This window comes from Thunnus maccoyii, chromosome 23 (assembly GCF_910596095.1).
Source record: "Thunnus maccoyii chromosome 23, fThuMac1.1, whole genome shotgun sequence".
NCBI lineage: Eukaryota > Metazoa > Chordata > Actinopteri > Scombriformes > Scombridae > Thunnus > Thunnus maccoyii.
In genome coordinates, this window is record NC_056555.1 from 9,887,888 (window position 1) to 9,907,194 (window position 19,307).

At 43.1% G+C, this 19,307-nt stretch overlaps 1 protein-coding gene across 2 annotated transcripts; it reads right to left on the bottom strand.

Annotated features, from left to right (window-relative positions):
• Positions 1-240: 240 nt before the first annotated feature.
• kdm5a (lysine (K)-specific demethylase 5A) lies at positions 241-19,155 on the bottom strand. Of its 2 annotated transcripts, XM_042403936.1 has the most exons (30): positions 18,655-19,155; positions 18,020-18,510; positions 16,894-16,971; positions 16,279-16,401; positions 15,447-15,617; positions 14,583-14,774; positions 14,189-14,267; positions 14,006-14,097; positions 13,724-13,891; positions 13,318-13,437; positions 12,855-13,013; positions 10,686-10,867; positions 10,423-10,585; positions 10,199-10,318; positions 9,910-10,104; positions 9,592-9,773; positions 9,261-9,385; positions 8,955-9,105; positions 8,642-8,762; positions 8,235-8,411; positions 7,962-8,140; positions 7,671-7,809; positions 7,329-7,508; positions 6,610-7,170; positions 6,307-6,465; positions 5,048-5,176; positions 4,776-4,923; positions 4,340-4,560; positions 3,581-4,048; positions 241-1,252 (listed from the first exon to the last, which is right to left on the bottom strand). In XM_042403936.1, exons 2-30 carry the CDS (start codon positions 18,164-18,166, stop codon positions 917-919), a joined length of 5,265 nt encoding a protein of 1,754 aa, XP_042259870.1. In that variant the 5' UTR covers positions 18,167-18,510; positions 18,655-19,155; the 3' UTR covers positions 241-916. The 2 variants fall into 2 exon arrangements, with proteins under 2 accessions (XP_042259870.1, XP_042259871.1); XM_042403937.1 differs by having other exon boundaries at positions 13,724-13,882; positions 18,020-19,155.
• Between the last annotated feature and the right edge of the window lie 152 nt (positions 19,156-19,307).

Consider the following 19,307-nt stretch of genomic DNA (forward strand, 5'->3'; position numbering starts at 1 on the left):
AATCCAAACTTGAACTGGTTTTCTTGTGTGAGGACACAAAAAGTTCATTTTGCTCATTTTTGTTTCATTACCTCTGAAAGAAAACAAAAAACAAAGTGGACCATTTTTAATTCTTAACAACAGATAATTCAATTCTTAAAAAAAGAAAAAAATTGAAAAAAGTGCCTTAAATTATGGCAAAATGCAGTGTTTCAAATACAAGACTCAGAATCAGAAAAGAAACCATCACATAACCATCAATCATTTGACTAGGAATAGTTTATTAAAGGTGAGAAAACAAAAAAAAGCCACAATCCATTTGTTTAATTGCTTAAAAGCTATGTACATTATAAATAATTGCACTACATTACAACCATTTGTTTTTCCTAGTCTTGAGTCCTACATATTGAGATGTTACTGTCTGAAGGGCCGGGCAGTGGGGGAGCGGTTCAGGACGACCAGTAAAACGCGACTGGGATCATATTTGTTTGAATACAACAGCTGGGGTAAGTGCGTGTTTGTCTGACTGTTAAGTGGACTGATGACTTTATTATTGTAAAGAGGAGGTTTTGGGAAGTAGCTGGTGGATGTTTCTGGAGCTAAAACTCTTGCGCGCTGTCGGCCTTCTCGACACATCTCAGCGCTCGGATCCCTCGCACGGAGAGGAGAGAAGAGGACATCAGTTTGTTTTAGTCTGTGAAGGCAGGACTTTGCTCTTCCTCTCCGTCTTTTTTCCTTGTGCTCTATAATCCAGGCCGTTACAGAAATGCCCCTGCTGAGCTTATTCATAAAGGGCTTTTCTTTCCCTCGGTTAGATGCCGGACAGTCTTACAGGTTGAGAGGTTGAAACGCTATCCTGGATACTGGATTTTGTGTTATGCACATTGTGTGAGGTACGGTATTCAAACTCAGTCTTAAGCCTCCTTTTTTTTTAGCGCTAACTGCCCTGCTGAGGCTCTTGCTGCTGCTGATGATGTGAACTCGCTGGGTTTAGAAGCAAGGCGGATGGCGCGTGAGACCACGAGGCCACGACCGCCGCCGGCGAAGGCAGACTCTGCACGCTGCCGCTGCACATCGATGTCGCCAGCACCACCACGCTCTCCTCTGCCACCTCCTCCACCGTCATCCCCGCGCCTCCCCCGCCCCCTCCTGCGGCCTTCCGGGAGCAGTCCATGCAGATGTAATCCTCGTTCTCCGCCATCTCGCACGACACGCCCACGCACACCTGGTGGAACCACTCGTCGCAGCCGCCGTCGCACTGCACCCAGTCCACCTGGACACACACACACACACATGCGGACGAATGCAGACATGTGAGCGAGGATTAAGGATTATGATGACATTGAGAGTACAACGTGGAAACAATGACAATTATTGAAAAGAAAAAAAAAAAAAAAAAAAAAAAGGGTGTTTGGCAGGGTTTTGTCAAACAAAACACACACACACACACACACATACCAAAAAACACATTCAAGTGTAATTTTTAACAGGTCACGTTAAAGCTGTAAGTCTGTCACTGTTTGATTGATTTAATGTGAGTACAGAGTCAAATTAAGACCTGGGTGGACAGTAGATGATCTTTGATATGAGCAACACACCACTAAAAATTTTTGGGTTTCCCCAAAGTGATTGAATAAAAACGTGAGTTCAAGTGATGGACAGTGTGCAGGATTCTTTGGTTTTCTTTTCAAATGCTTTTGATCCTATGCACCTGTTACTCAGACCTCGTTGTGTGCAGGGTTTACCAATGTAAAAGAAACATTAGGAACATCTTCCTACATCTCCTTTTCTTCATCTCTTCCTCTTATTGGAATATATTTAATAAAGCAAAACAATGAGACTATTAAATAAGTGCACTTCACATGCTCAAGAAACCCCAGTTTAGCTAGTCAATTAGTTCATAAGTGTTACACTATCTGCAGCAACATGTCACACAACATTTAATGCATTTAGTTTTTATGTCATATGTAATTATCTACACATCTTCTATTTTTCTATACCAGCTGATCCTGTTAAAGGTTACAGAGGCCTGGATCCTGTACCAGAATGCACTGGTCTAGAGGCAGGATACACTGTAGACAGATCATTGGTTTGACCCCAGGTCAGATTCGAACCCGTGTTCAGCTAAATGATATGGGTTAATTTATAAATGGATGCAAAACATCCCATGCTGACGCGAAATGACGACTGATTGTGAGAGGGAAGATACAAACATCTCAATATCACTCGTTAGTCATCCCGACTTCAGGAGTTGAGAGCAACACTTTCACATTTCGTCACCTCTGCTGCAGGCTGCAGCCGATTCCACGGCTCTGATTGGCTGAGGAAGGAGACTGGCCACTGGTTAACTCGGTGGCCAGTCTCGTGTGCTGTCTCCAAAAAGGACCACATCGGCCTGTCCTGTTAATACGTTATGTGTAACTCTCTTTAAGGTGTTCCAGTGCTGTTATCAGCTGTTGATATTCAATAAAGTTCCCTTATGTTCATTTTGAAAAGTGTTCGTTATTAACTACATACAAGGAAAACCCGTGTCTAAAAACCCGTCACTAGGAGACACCTCGACGTTTTGTTTCAAGGACCTGAATTTTCTAGTGATTAAACTATCAAGCAGAATTTACTGTTTCTTTATGTGTACAAGGGATGTTACTGAGGAGGGTGAGGAGCAGTCTGAGCAGCAATCTGCCAACATCATGGTACTGCAACAATCTTTGCAGACTTTTGTTTGTTTTTTTTTTTACATTTAACACTTGAAATAATGAAGACGCTTGCAAATGAAAGGGTAATAGAAAATGTAAACCATACTTTGGGATTTCATTTGACTTCTTTAAGATTCCATTTAACTCTTCTTATAACTTTTTTTTTTTTTTTTTTTTTTTAAAAACAGAGCTACTTTTTATAACAAAATCATGCCCATCTAATTAGATCAGTCTGCAATGGCTGCACGTATGGGTGTCTCTTTATCATCTCACATAAAACTTTCTTATATTGTGATTGACAGTTATCATGTCTTAGTGAACGATAACAAGTACAAGTTTACATTTTGTTGAAGTGAGATCTTAGCTGAGGGGTTTCATTTTGAGAATGATATGATTTTGTTCTAATAAAACACTAAGCAACACTTGAGTCAAAGTGAGTGTATCATTTTACAAAGTGATTTTGAATGCTTGAATTAAAGTCCTAATATGCCACTATCAGATAATGCTGTGATAATTACACAATATTAATGTTGTCCATATAAAGAACCTCTGATAATATGTATAAGGTTTTAAATAAATAGTTTAAAATAATATTTAAAAGAAACACACAGAACTTTGACGTTTAAAAAGGTGCACAGTCACATGGTCCCCTTGACCTCTGTTAACTGCTAAACCATAGCTGTGTCTATGAATCATCTATGATTTGCCCCTTGTGCCTCTTTTACTGCAACCTCCTGACAACACAATCTTCATCTGAAGTGCTGAGACTCACTTATTTTGTGTGTGTGTGTGTGTGTGTGTGTGTGTGTGTGTGGGAGGGGGAGGGGGGTGGCATCAAATTGCAAATATTCTACAAAAATATTTTTCACTTTCATTGTGGATGCTAATGGCTGATGAGTCCTCACCTTATCTTTACAGGGTCTCTGGCAGTTCTTGGCTGCACAAACAGCGTTCTCATCATTGGAGTCTTCAGCCCCAGACCAGTCATACTTGGAGGGAATATCGAGAATCTTCTTCTCTTTCCTCTTCTCCAGCCCCTCCCTGATGGCCTCAGCCTTGGCGGCTGCCTTCTCCTTCCGCTTCCTCTCCTTCTCCTCCTTGGCTAAACGTTTGGCCAGCTGCTTCATCTCCCGGTTCTTCTCCAGGTTGAGTTTGAGTTTCTTCTTCTTGGGTTTGCCCCCAAGACCAAGCTCCAGGCCCACCCTTTTCAGTTCTTTGGACTTGGCTGGTCGCATGTCTCCCATTGGTGAGGTGCCACCGGCGGCGGCCATCAGCATGTGGTGGTGCTCGGCCCTTTCTAACTTCCGTTTCCTCTTCTTCTCTGAATCTTTTAACTTGATTTTCAGAGGCTTCTCCATTAGAGAGTCATCAGGCTGTGGGAAAGGAGGAAAAAATTAGCAAGGGGATTGAGAAAATGGGCGCATAGCACATTTTTGCCAAACTATCTTTTAAGGTGAAGACACCTAGAATGAATGTAGGTTTTCAATGACAAATGACTGTTTATGGGCAGAAGAGCTGTTTTTGGGAATAACGCAGGTATCTTCTGGCTACAGGAAGAAACCAGAGGGATTGATTCAAACACAAACCCAGTGATCGGTTACTATCCAGCAATTGCCATGGGGTCCAGCTGCGCAATCGGGTTGCGTAATGGATGACCTCCCTACCTCCATGACCTGCAGGAATCTCTCCTCCGAGGGGGGGTGCGTGGCCTGCAGGATCCTCCAGATGTGCTGGGTCTCATCCAGGGACACCTCCAGCAGGTCTCCCAGCATCATCAGCTCCTCCAGCTGGGCCTTGGCCTGCGGGGACAGCTCGAGCACTGGCGGCTCCAGGCTGCGAGGGACCAGAGGGGTCTTCCTGGGCTGCTTTCTAGGCGTGCCCAGGTCTGAAATATAAATATGTAAATATTTTCAGTAAAAGATGACATATGCACTTATTAAAGAGGAAATCAGGAACACACAGCAAGTAAAATAATAAAAAGCTATTCTTTAATCATTTGTGCTTGAATGATCAGATCGGGGCATAAAAAAACAACAAGGGATGATGGGTAGACAAACTCAAAGCAACAGAGGAAATCTTAGTAAGTGAATGAAGCCTCACTTTGCACGCAGGACTTGGAGGCTGAGGAGTAGGCGTGTTCGGCGCAGAAGGAGGGCGTGGCAGCCGGCCACATGTGACTGACCACTTCCTCGGACTTCACAGGGATCTCCTCATCACAGAAAAGGTAGGGCTTCACCTCGCCCGGGTCCTGGAACCACACAAGACACCCAACAACAGGGAAGAATTAGAATATATAAATAATGTTCCCAGTTTAGGGGCTGGCTTCAATTACATCACTCATTTAAAAATTAGACCATCTCAGCCTCATGTACCTTCATGTCGTAACCGTAAGTCTCCCTGATGTCCTCATCTGAGTCTGTCTCCTCATCATCGTAGTCCACAGACTGCCGAGGTGATGTGGCTCTGCTGAAACCTGACTGTTGAAAAGTCTGGATGTGGCCCTGGGGAGGGAAAAAACACACATAGTGTAAACACAGACTTCCACAGTGCCTGAAATAGTGTATAAAGTTCTCAAAAGCACTTAACTTATACCAAAAATATGCAGGATGTTGTTTTTGTTTTTTTGACAAAACATACACAAGGTATTCTGCAGGTATATTACATACTTGAGAAAAAAAATCCATCTACCATTTCATATGCAATTAATGTTATTCCTTGCATTTCTTCACATTTACCATGTCAGTGCAACCATTTGGTCTATTTCATGTTTATATATTAGTGCCCTCTTCTGGTGAATTCCATACCTGCATCAAAGCCACAGTTGAAACCAAAAGGAACTACAATCTGCAACTCAAAGCAAGATTCCTAGCAGGGGTGTAACTGTACACAAAATTCAAGGTTCAGTATGTAGCTCAATTTTGGGGTCACAGTTCAGTAAGTTTTCAGTACAGCAGGGGAAAAAAAGGGAGGAAAATAATATTTTGATCCTTTATTTTGAAAACTGCAAGCATTCAACAATAGCTCTTTCACCAAAACTATTACTGACACAGTTTACTTGTGCTGCAGTGGAAAAGGAAAACAACATTTCTGTTTCATGCAAGGAGCCAGGACACCTGTTTTCAGTTGTTCTATGCTGATTTATGGTCACACAGAAATGGTTCTTAGGACGTGTTGTCTGACCATGACAGAAATTAAATGTGTTTCTTGTTGTTCCAAACGCCTTTACTCAAAGGTGACCGTCACAGAGAGGGGAGGGGGACGAGGAGATGCAGTATTATGTGTATTAGATGTGGGGGTAACGGCAGATATTTTAATTATAATGACGGCAGCGACACTACATGAGCATGGGTAACCAGGGTAACAAGGGTAACTTGACTAAACCAGCTAGCGTACATCCATGAGCATGCTACAGCTAAGTGGTGTACTGCCAAAATGTTCCAGGCGGAACTCAAGCACTAGAATTATTGTTCCATGTGTTGGAGTAAGTGGAATATTAAACTATTTTGACAGTAATTGTTGACTGAACTGAACATCCTGTACCAAACGGTTTGGGATGAATACACCAACCGATACACCCCTAATACCTAGAGTCTTACTGGAGTAGATCATTTAAGATTACAATCTGAAGTACCTGCAAGTCAGGGTTGGCAGCAGCTTTCTGCAACTCGGCATTGATGATCTTCTCGGTTTTCTCCCTAGCGGCCTGCTCCACCATGCGCTGGCTCAGCACTGATAGCTTCGCCAGGGCTGAGGACAGCTCCTCCGTGGCCAGAGCTTGACGTGCTCTGTCCTGGTAGGGCAGTTAGACAAGTGTAAGGTTGAGTTTTTTTAGTAAAGATTAAGAGTGTTTTAGTGATTTGCTCTGTATGCTGACAATATGAAGTGGTCAAAATAAAATCAGGTAATGGTCTTTTGATATTATTTCCATGCGTACCTGCCAGCTCATTGCCCTCTCTGTCAAACACTGGAGGGCCTCTCCTTCTGGTAGACGCACTGGAAGCTTCTGCAGCGACACCAACAGCGACAGGATGGTTTCTAATCTCGGCCTCCTCGACCTCTGACACAGCGGGCACAGGAATTTGGAGTCTTTGCTATTGCTCTGCCAGCCCACACCCAGCTTCTTCTGGGATCCTGTCTTGGGTAGAGGCACGCACGCTCCGTGGAACCAGTCCTTACACAGCTCGCACTGCAGCATGAAACCGCTGGCCGTCTTTCGACACAGGCAGAACTTGACTTCCTCGATGCGGTCGGCCATGGCCATCTTGGCTAGATTGGCGGCGCGGAGTGAATGGATGGCCTCTACTTCTTTTTGCTCTTTGGATTTGAAGGCTGCTACAACGGTGGCGGGATCTCGCACCTCCTCAAGGCTCTCTTCCAGGTCACTCAAGGTGTCCGGGTCAAAGCCTCCTCTCTCCTTCTCCATGAGCTCCTTGACGCGCTTCCGCTTGCTCTTGCTGTTGCCGTAGACCCCGATGTCCACACGAGGACTGAGAACCTAAGAGAGGAGACGAATGAGAGCAACAAGTTTTCATTCTGCTTAAAATACATATCATTCTACTTTGTGAGAAGATGATAAGCATGTCAACTCAATATCATTTTAAATATTGACATCCAAGAATCACTATGACTGCTACTTGAGTCATGACAGCCCACCTGGAGCAGTGTGTAGGTGGAGTTCTTCTTGAGGAATGTGCGAGCAGTCCTCTCCCTCCAGGCTCTAGCTGAGGCCACCTGTGACTCCACCTGGGCCAGCGGATCTAGCCGGACAGGGATGGAGCGACCTCGAGCCAGCAGGCTCTCCAGCTGCTCCAGGTATGCATAACTACTGCCACTCTGTGTGTGGAGGATACAGAGAGGGAGAGGGGTTAATAGAAAGCTTAGCTTGGTGTCTTTATTCAGATAGAGATACATATACAGACACTTTCTGCTGTAATTTATCAAACTTTTTTAACTAATTGTTATTACGCTGACATCTAGTGTATGCATAGTCAGTACCTGGATAGCCTCCACCTTGGCAGTCCACTCCTTAGCCTTCTGCAGGGCCTCTCGGAGGGCCAAAATATTAGGTAAGTATGCTGGAATGTTCCTGGCCTCCAGCACAATACTCTCCAAGGTCACCATGCTGTGGCGAGGCCTGAGGTTTTAAGAGGACAGAAAGGCAACGGAATGGTTCAGCATAAGAAGAACTGAGTAGCACGGTTTAATTTTTTGCTCTATTGTTGTGGTTAAACACCTCGATGTGGTCTTTGCAATTGTATGTGAGCAAATGGGTACATGCAACCATACCTGGCCTGCAGGCAGGCACGAGCCTTATCCTCCCATCTCTCCGAGACAGTGAGGATCTCCTGCAGTTCGGCCATTGCCTTCTCCACAGCGTGGTGGGGAGCCAGGCCCACCCCAGAGTCTATCAGCCTCTTCATCAGCTCCAGGGTGACGCGGTGAGGCTCGGCCAGGGTGACACGCACCTGGGATGTGAGCAGGGCATCGCAATGTTACATGAGGCCACAATTACAGCTACTTATATAAAAACCACTCAAACAGGGTCTTATCAAGGCCTACCTCGTCGAGCCAGCGGGCCTGTTGAAGCTCCTGTTTGAGTCGGGGAAGCTCCGGCAGCTCAACGTCCAGGCCGCTGCCAAGGTCCAACAGAGCCTGAAGCTTGGAGGAATCAGGCATCTCATCTGCCAGTGCCACCTGGGCTCGCTCATGGAAGTCCTCCACATTTTCCAGTAACTCCTGGACACATGGGAGATATCACACAGAGTGAGAGTAAAGAAAAAAGAAGGATTAGTTATATAAAAGTTTTAGCAGCAGTTCAATAGCATTTATGGAGAAAGAGGGAGGTTTATAGGAGGACAACTGAGAAATATTAATATAGTGTAATTAACAGTATTTCATTGACAACATGGCTAACAATGACTGTAGCTGGATGTCTGAGTAAGCACATAGGTATGGAGGGGACTAACTTTGACTTGACGGGCCTGGCTAATGATGCAGGGCAGCCTGTAGAGCTGGTCCACGAAAGCCTTGAGCTCGTCCACTGTCAGTTTGGTACGGTTACGACTGCTCTCAGAACGCAGGCGGCTGCTAAAGACACACATGGACAAACACCAACAACTCAGTTCCCAACCTTTGAAACTTAGTGCGCACAAAATTGAACAGAAAAAAAATGTTCAGGTGTATACGTTTTCTGCAGGTCCCCACTTGCTGGTGTATGCTTAATCGGTACGTTGCTTTTCTTTTGGTCTACAACAAGTGTGTGTATTGACGTCCACTGACCTGTGTCTCTGCTTGCGGCTGAGCAGCAGCTGGGCTACGGAGGAGCATGTTTCAGCCTCCTTTACCATCTCCCTAAGGCGACGGAACAGAGCATTCTCAGGGTACTTCCTGTCCTCTGCATCCTCCAGCAAAACCTTGAGCTCAATAAGATCTATGAGAGAGACAGTGAGAGAAGAAAAAGAGGGATGCACAATGTATAAATAGTCAGTCAGTCACAACTGATTCAGTCATACAAAAAAATCCTCCAGTGACACAAAAACACATTATTGTGCAACGTATATATATGGAGTAGAATAAAGAATAAACCTTTCTTGTTCTTCTGGTCTGCAGCCAAGGCCTCAGTGACTCTCTTTGCCCAGGTGTCATAGGACTGTGCCCGTGTCTTGACTCCATACAGCATGGACGGAAACTCCTCCAGATCATAGCGATACCTGAAATATATTATAAAAAAAGATATCCTTGAGAATATGTTTAACGTGTACCAGTAAATGTGTGGTCAAGTACTGCTAGTCGATGTTATTCCACATTACTGAATTCACTTCAAAGCAATATCTTTTTAATAAATCTAATTAAACTGGTGTGTACTTTAATTGTTAGACATTTACTGTACATAGGCCAAAAAGCAAGAAACTCTCACCGGAGACACTTGTTGCCGAGTGGACAGTCACAGAGATCTGCCGCATGATGGAGACAAACCAGCCGGTCGGGGCTACAGGAACATGTCAGCGCAGACAGGAAACAGGTCGTCTTACACTTGTGGCACTGGCGCTCGTCGTCAGGGACCAGCTCAAAAACCTCTTGCTCTGAAGACAGCACCCCCTGTAAAGTAAAAAGGAACATGAACTGATGAGTTATACATTTTCATGCCATAATTTCTACACATACAGCTAAAAATAAAAGCTTTTTGGCACCTTTCCGCCTCTATAAAAATGAAAAACAATGTGATTTCTCTCACCATTTCTTGGACCGCCTGTCTGAGTTGTGTCTCCTCCGCCATCATGTCTCCCATTTCCTTGAAAACAGCGGCAGCCAGTTCCACGTCAAGACTCTCTGGATCAGCAGCCATCTTGCACAGCAGCTCCTCATGGGAGAAGACGCAGTAGCGGTGCAGGCGTCGGTAGTGGGCCACACACTGACGGCCCATAGGTAACTGAGGAAAAGAAGAAGAGAAAGGTGAATCATTCAGAGAAAAAACAACAACTTTCCAGTTCTTTTAATGGAAGAAGAATTTGCTTTTCACTCACCCAGTCAGCTGTGCAGAAGTTAACAGCCTCTGCGAAATTGTAACCCTGGTTGAAGCCGCTGTGGTACGCCCTGGGGAAAGTCACCACAAATTCCCCTGCACACTGGTTAGTCCTGTACACCTGAGGGGGGAAATATGTGATTAATAATTGATGTGGACAACAAACCAATATCTAATCAGATCCGAAATCAATCCCACGAAACATCCAGGGCCCAGGCTACGTACAGGGACGCCATGCTCCATAAGGACATTGGGATTCATGATGGTGACCAGTTGATGGAGGAGGTCAGGCTGGGAGTCGAACAGTTCTGGAGCCAACTTTTTCATAACCGCCTCCAGCTGCTCTGCTGCTGAGGCTGGCACTCCATACCAAGTCTTTGGCTCTCCCCTGGAGAACAGAAGGAAAGGCATTTAAATATAAACTATTTAGCTCATGTTCTGACAGTATCCAGAGTGAGTTGTAATAAAGTCTTTTAATTAAGTCTCACCAGTGCAGGAAATTGATGGAGTAACTCCAGTGGTCCTCGATGTGCCAGCAGAATGAGGAGAAACACATGCCCACGTAGAGCCAGGGTACCTTCATACCCGAGATGTCCACGTTGATGTGGGTGAGCACCGACTGCTCCAGCACCGGCATGTTGTTCAGGTTCCAGCCCGAGTTGGCGTACTCCTGATAGGATGGGAGAAAAAAGAGCTTTATTTCACTTAAGTAAAGAAGCTCCATTAAGTAAAAATAAAAAAAGCCCTGGGGGTCAGTTAAATGGAAAACTAATGAATTAAATGTCTAAAGAGGAGGAGGCAGGAGAAATACCCATTAAAATGTAGTGCTTCCTCTCCATTAAAATACAGCTTATAAACATTTCATAGAACGTGTAAGAAAATAATAAAATACAAAAAAGGTTTTTGCCAAAACTACAAGACAAATTTTAACACCAAAATAACATCCACTCTCAGTGATAAGACATGAAATTGCAAGCTTTTGCAGTTACTAGTGGTTTATTTACTACAGTGTGTGTCTGACACATTCAAAATAACCACAGAATAATCCCAGTGCAGCCTTTTTCAAATGCATAACTCTAAGGGTGCACGATTCAGAAAATCTCACGATTCGATTCGATTCCGATTCTTGGGGTCACGATTCGATTCACAATCAATTTGCGATTCAAAACAATTCTCAATTCAATACATTCATAGATTTGATTCTAGATTGATGTTTTGAGTTACTCTTTCCATTTGACTGCAGTAGACACTTTTATAGGTCTCAAATAAAAAGATCACACTGAATCAAATGTCAAACATTTGCTACTCAATGTCAACCTGAGTAAGATTTATGTTCCTTTAGTCCACTTAGTCAACAGGAAACCAAAGCAGCTCTGAGACAAAGGGTCAAATGAATACGTAATACAAAAATAAAAATGATTGCAAAGATAAACTGCTAAGTGCAAAACTTCAAATAATAACTTAAATTCATACTTCAAATAACTAAATCAAATAAACAACAGCTGCCTGCTACATTTAGTTGTAAAGTGCAAACGAGAAAATTGATCAGTATAAGCGGGTGATAATTCTAACCAATTTTGTTTCTTTTTCTTAATTTCTCATGCAGATTACCATCTAATTGACATTTGTATATTTATTACATGAATATAAAGTAATGAAACTGGCAGCTTCGCTATTTACTGAATTTTATTGACTGTTTCAAAATACAGAACAGCTGTTTAAACGCTTGTTTCGCTGTGGCATCTCATTGGCTCGTTTTTGGGAGTTTGTCATAAGCTTCAAGGAGACTACGTGAACTAGAGGAGACAAAAGTTGAACTAGAACCAAATTTTGGAGAAAGGCAACCTTTAACGCTGTACAACCTGCCATATGACAAAAACATTACTAGGAAGACGAGAGGACATCTCTCTTTGTTTGATAACGTTAAAAGTAAAGTTAGGCTTTGCTGACGGCTTCCCGACTCATTTAAAAAAAGACGAGAGAGAGAGAGAGAGAGAGAGAAGTGGTGGTCGAGCGAGCTAGAGAGTGAATGAAGAGAGGGTGAGTGAGGAAGCTGGTGAATCAGATCAATAAAACGTTATTTTCTGACTGTTTCACAGCGGTTACAAATAAACAAGCCCACAACCATGGACTTGCGCTGCAATGCCTGATAATAGCATTGGTCTTGTCAAGCTCCTTCTTCCCTTTGAGATAAAAAAATCCAAAATATGTTCAAATCATCGCCTTCATTGCCGGTGGGGCAGGTTGTACTCGTTTTTCTGTCAAGTATTCCATTGCTCGCGGTCTCTGTCTCCATGACAAACACTTCACCTACTTCTTGCCCCCGGAGTTGGGTCCGGGGGCAAACTCATGTCAGGAAAAAATGGAAAACAGCGTCATGGCAAGACTGAAAAATGTAAATGGATTCTTGGAATTTCTGAATCGATTCTGAATCAGCAGAGATAGAATCGCGATTCTTATGTGAATCGATTTTTTTGTGCACCCCTACATGGTCTGTGACCAGACCTCAGCTTTTTGCCAGAACTCTTCCATGATGACTTTTATCTTATTGCCCAACAACTACTACAGTATTCTACTCCTCAACAGATATTTGTCAAGTCAACACTTGAAGAAGTTTTATGGAAATATACATTATATGACAATAACAATCTTCTCACCTCTTCATCTCCCAGTAGCCTCCTCTTGCCGTCCCTGATGGGAAACCCGCTGCCCACCTCCTTAGAGCTGATATCAGCTCCGTACTCTACGATGACGTCCTCCTCGATGCTGCTGACCAGACGCCAGAACTCTTTTTCCACCAGCTCTGTGGGGACCATCTGTGGGCACAAGGTGGAACTAATGAAATCTCCTGCCTTCATCTTATTACTGAAAAGCCTGTGAGTAATACATTTAATCTTGAACTGCTGAAGCATACAAATCAGCAGTAGAAGATGAGAGGTGCAGGCAGTATTCAGAGAATTTTGTGTTAATGTGGAGCAATTAGTTAATATTGAACAGTAGTTAGTAAACTACACATCCTGCACAGCATGAGCAAAAAAACAGTTCCGTGACAGCCAGAAGATAGACGGACATCCATACAACAATTTACATATTCTAGCTCATTGACTGGAATTTACATACATGAACAGGCATGTTGAAATAGTCAGACTTGAAGTGGTCAGCCATTTCTCCAAAGCTCTGGAGAGAGTACTCCCTCACAGCCTGCTCAAAGCCAAATGCCTCCCTGGGCTTACTGCATTCCTGCGAGGGAAAGGGGACAACAAATTCATTATAATTAGGAATTTACTTCACATGCATTATGTATAAAGAGGGCAAATTCTACAATAGAGAAATTAGGAAATAAATAACAACTCTTATCACATGTTTAATGATTATAATTCTAATAACATGATGTCAAATGACATTTTTAGATGCAAAAATCGATTTTTGCAAATGTCTTCATATATTTGAGTGCCTGAAAATGATCAACTAATGTTTTAAACTTGCTTTAAGACTTTAGATAGACCACACAGTGTTAAAGCTTTACCTCAGCAACACACTTGGGGCAACGCCAGTCCCCTTTAGGCACATCCTGCAGGGGCGGGATCAGGCAGAAGGTGTGGTAGCTGTCGTCGCAGCCATCACACAACAGGAGCCGGTCCTCCTCGTCACCTCGTCCACACATCAGGCAGAGGTACAGGTCGATCTGGGAGATCAATGTACATAAAAAAAAAGTAGGGATGGTCACGCCCAGAGTTACCGAAGATACAAAAAGTTAAAAGTCAGCTATCAGGCAAATGCTAAACACAATGAATTGTCTGTTACTCACAAAGTTGACCTCCAGGGTCTCCTTGCGTGGTCTCATTTTGATGGCGAAGGCCTGAGCTTTGAGGTGACGCTGTCTCTTGTTGAATCCATCGTCTACATGAACGGGGAAAAGTGCCAGTGTAAGAGTAGTAACACTGCTGATTCATTGCTCGGTGTCTGCCATGTGTAAAAATGCAGGTCTTACCAGCTGACACGATCTCCAAGCCCACCATCTTGGGACTTGTACCAAAGATCTTGAGGCCTTTTGGCTCCTTGTTTTCTCTCTAGAGAAACACAGTAACAGCATCGAGAGCAGAGTGAGAAACAGTCTGTGAAAAACAGTGATCCTGCTAAAAGGCCAAATGTTAGACGGCCTCCGGGGAGCATCTCTGCCATCATCCCTGATGCTGAGGCAGAGGAGGGGAATTGTAAGGACGACATACAAGTAAACAAAGGATGAATTTGTGAACTATTTGCAACAGTAATGTTATCAAAAACTGTACTTGACATTCTGTAGTATGACCACACCTCCTGATCCAACTATTACCAATATGACACATTTTTACAAAGCACATTCTTGAACTTGTTTATTTGTTTACCTCAGACTTAAGACGCCTGGAGCGTCTCTCAGGCAGAAGCCGCTCTTTGGTTTGTGTTGCATCAACCTCCCCGTCTCTCTCCTTGTCTTTATCATCCTCCTCCTCTAGATCCTCCTCCTCCACCGCCTCCTCGCCAACCCCCTCATCTACTTCTTCCTCATCATCCCCCTCATCGTACAGCCGCTGGAGGCCCTGATTGGAGAAAGGAGTGAAGTGTTAAGAGAAATAGGTTTTTGAAACCTGTTAACACCAATTCATTCCTTTTACGAAACATGGATACTGTTACTGGGACATTTGGCCCAAAGCTATCTGCAACATGATTCAGTCAGACCAAGTTCAGTTGGTGTCCCATAGTATAAAGCAGACTGAAATTTAAGAGAAACACTGAAAACACAAAGCCAAAGCAATATTATCTCAATGGGAAAGAAATGTAAAGATAGGCAGAAGAGAAGTCTCTTCAACAACTAAACTCACTCAAATGGTTTTCAACTTCTCCCAACTTTTGAAGGTTGTTGTACAACTTCAGTTACAATAAGACATTTATCTCATGTACAATGTAGCAACATGGCTGCATTCTTACATTGTGTTTACGATGTTGGTGGATGCTGGAGCTAACAGATTTGTTGCCAAACAACACTGTATCCTGTGTCATTTTATCAGAAAACCAACCTCTGAACACACAACAAAATGAAACAATAAGACGCTCTCCAGAAAACAAACAAGCAAACATGCCTGTTGCCTTTTTAAAAACTTGTGATGGCCTGAAATATATTTAACTACAATGTTCCTACCAATAACAAAATTATTACTATTGTGCAGCAATATGAGGCACAGACAAACTGCAGTTTAGTCAGCAGCACTCACAGTTAGTGTGGCTCCAGACTGGAAGAGCTCATAGGGGTAGAGGATCCTCTCATAGTGGGAGCGTAGTAGTGAACCGGTTCCTTTCCCAGATGGGAAGCCCATCCGACTGGACACCTTAGACCACCTCTTCTCTTTACACACCGTCTCAAAGCCACCCTCGGATGACACAATCTGAAACACACACAAGTGAGCATTTTTACCAGCGTGAATGACAAAATGCTTAAACAGCCTAGTGCAAAACAAAGGGTAAGAAAACAAGAAAAACCTGACTCTCCTTCGCAAGAGGGAAATTGGAGCTGCAATTAATGATGATTTTTGATATCCATTAATCTAGAGATTATTTCCTCGATTAATTGGTTCATTGTTTTGTGTTTAAAATATCAGAAAATAGTGAAAAATGCCTGTTATGACTTCCAACGGCAAAAGGTGAAGCATCCAGAATGCTTGTTTTAGTCCAAAACCCAGAGATATTCAGTTTACGATCAGACAAAGAGAAGCATAAAATCCCTACATCTGAGAAGCTGGAAACAGAGAGTGGATGGCCTTTTTGTTTGAAAAAAAACTTAAGTTGAGGATGAATTTTCTGTTGATTGACTGGTTTATTGGTGCAGCTCTATGTGAAATTGCACCAACAGACAACGTGTATCAGGAATGACAAATAGCAGCCAATATATTTGCTATTTTTCTAACTTTCAAGATAAATCATCAAAACTATTTGCATAGTTTTTCGTATTTTCAATACACATCTAGCATCTAGTGAGGAGACACAAATACTTAACCCCACTAAAATCAATATTATATATTAAGTGTATCCAAACTGATCTAGTTTTACCTTGCCGAGCTGATAGAGGTCCAGGATCTTTCTCTCCACGTGAGGGAATCGAATCTTGGATCCCTGCAGTTCCCAGAACTTTGCGATCTGATCCAGAAAGTTGAGCTTAACCCGAGTGAGGGCCTGGACAGAGAGAGGACAGATTACAGACTCTAAATGCAGGAGTCCAATGTTCTGCTGTTGTGCACAGTGGATACCTCGGGCAAAATTATGTCTGAATGGCTGCACTCTGCTAAAAGACCATACTGCTCTGGTTATGTGAAAATCCCATAACTCCAGTATTGGAGCTGCTCTGCTGCCCCTTCATTTACCCACATTAAAACATCACAGTAGGAGTAGAAATCTCAAAAAGGTGTTGGAGGATAAGACACTGAAAGTGGAAATGGCGTCTAAATACTCTGCTGCCATCCAAGGAGTATTGATATGATAATTAACAGTATGTCTTGGAACAGCGTAAAGCATGTGGGTGCTGTTTCTCTCCAGAAATATCAAAACTGAAAGCAATTAGAATAATCTACAAAATACATGAAGGTTAGTTTCCGTTTCCCGTTCTTTCAAAACACCCCCACTCAATACTTTTGTTGATAGCATGATGCATCTTCTTGGAAATCTCACCTCAAGTTCATTCAGCCTTTGTACTCGAGGAGTGAAGCGGAAGTTGCGCACATCGCAGGCAAACGGAGGCTGCCAGTCCTGATAAACGAGAACACAGAAACAGAAACATTAGCTCATTACCAAAACAACAATAAGGAAATGGCAGCAACACACCACAACTTGCAACAAATCACTGTCTCTCAGGAGGAAATAACATGAGCTGAAGGTACTTAGTGAAGAGGCTGAGGCTGTAACAGTTTAAAACAGTGTAGTTATAGTGCCTATTTTAGTGCGACAATATCGTAGGGATGATAACTGGTGCTTTCACAAAATATTTACACAATGAGATGTTTGATGGATAATCATCAGTAATGTGGATATAATGACTAAGAGGGTAAAAACAAATAATAGAACAGCTAGAACAGTCTGGTAAGTTCAGAAAAATACATCACTTTACTGTAACGCAGCCTTTAAAACCAGTAAGAGACAACACGATATCCAAAATCTAAGACGATATCTAGTCTCATATCACGATATTAATATAAAAATCGATATATTGCCCATCTTTAACAAACGTAGCTTCTTTCAAGCTCTTCTTGTGACATTTCTGTTTATTCTGAAAGATGTAAACGCTCTACTGGCCTAACAGACACCCCCAGCAGTTAAAGGTCCAAGAAAATTATTATGTATTATAATGGATTTCTTGTATGTTTTATATAAAATAGCATGAATGTGGGTTTAAAGTGTGTCAGGAGGGACAGGCCTGCATGTGGCCCAATGTCGCATCTTCGCAGCTAACGTGGTACAATCACTGTACTGTAACTTAGCCAGCTATGAGAGAAAACAAAAACAAAGCAAATGTGATCGGGATTATTGGATGTGTTCCGCCTTTATACAACTTTTAAGCACCCCAAAAACAAGCCAGTATCACCTAAGTGCAAAATATGTGCAGTTGAGTGCTAAGAAATTAAGCCTTATTTGACCTCTATTAGGGTAATGGCAACTAGTTACGTCGTTGCCTTTCGCAAAATTCACGCAGGCCCAAAGTAAACTAGCACTGGCTTACGTAAGAACATAACAGCCAAATCCTCGCCGACTCCGACACAAATGTTTATTCCCATGCTCTAAAATGATAGCTGAGGTTTACCTCGGGGGGTCGAATCTTGCAGATGCCCGTTTTCTCTGCAATGGGTCGGATCTTGTTGATAAATCCTAATGGATCCGAGAAATCCTCCCAACTCGGCTCAAAAACAGGACATTCAGGAGGGGGGACAAACTCAGCAAATGCAGACATGTTGGAGTGGTGAATAAATAGTCTTTAAAAAAATTGGTTTTGTTTTTAACACAGAGTTGAGGCTCAACAGTCCATGATTATTTCCAGTTATTTTCTTCTTGGGGAACTTCCTCCGTGTCCATCATGATGCTTCAAATCAGCTATATCACAATCCACTTTAATGACAGGACATGGATGCATAAAGACAAAACAACCGAGCTGCGGGTGATTTTCATCCGCTCACAGGCCGGGCCAGGGCCGGGGAGAGTCTTCACCACCACTCCCCTACCTGGGACGGAGGGCAGGGTCAGTCCAAAACGCCATCAGTCCTCACAGACGAGAAGCTTCACACACAAAAATCAACTCTGCAGCGAAGATTTGAGCAAAAGGACGGGTCACAGACAGAATTTGAAAAGAAGTTTTGTGGATACAAAACAAAAAACAACCCAGCTTTGCAATGTTTGCTGCGATATTATGTTACGCAAGCTAACGTAGCTACGTCTGTGTACCTGGGTAGTGCATGATTTCTTCGTGATGATGCATTTTCCAACAAAGTTATCCACGGCTGGCTACGTCTTATGGCTGGCTAGTAATCCGGTCTTTGTGTCCACTTCTTCGAGTACCTGGCAGCTAAGTACCAGCCAAGCAGGACCACAACAAGGGGGCTAAGTAGTAGCAGGCGAACATTGTTGACTGACGCTTTCACTCAGTGCAGCAACCCCCCATTCATTGAAGCATTTGAAGCGATGGAAAACTAGCGTAGGGCTAATTTGGTTAGCTGAAATAAGCTTAGCTGCTGCAGCTCGTTGCGCAGCTAACATTGACGTTAGCTGAAAAAGTCGGTTGAGAAGGACTGTCCGCCATGGCTTGATTAAGTTGATTGGATTACAAAGGAAAAAAAGCTACAATCCTTTCGTTTAGTTTTACCGGGTGTCACTTTACGTATAATTTAACGTCGTCTGTAGCTATGGTAGCCGCATTAGCCAACGTGCTAGCTATAACTAGCTGTTAGCAAGGTTGGGAAGAGCTGTGATGGTGCATTCACGGAAGCCTCGGAAAGTTTTTACTACTTCCGAGTTCGCAAATTATAAAAAAGGCAGTGATTTGTCTGAAAATAGCCATTTACAACAATTTGAATCAGAAGCAGCTATTGATGGCTGTT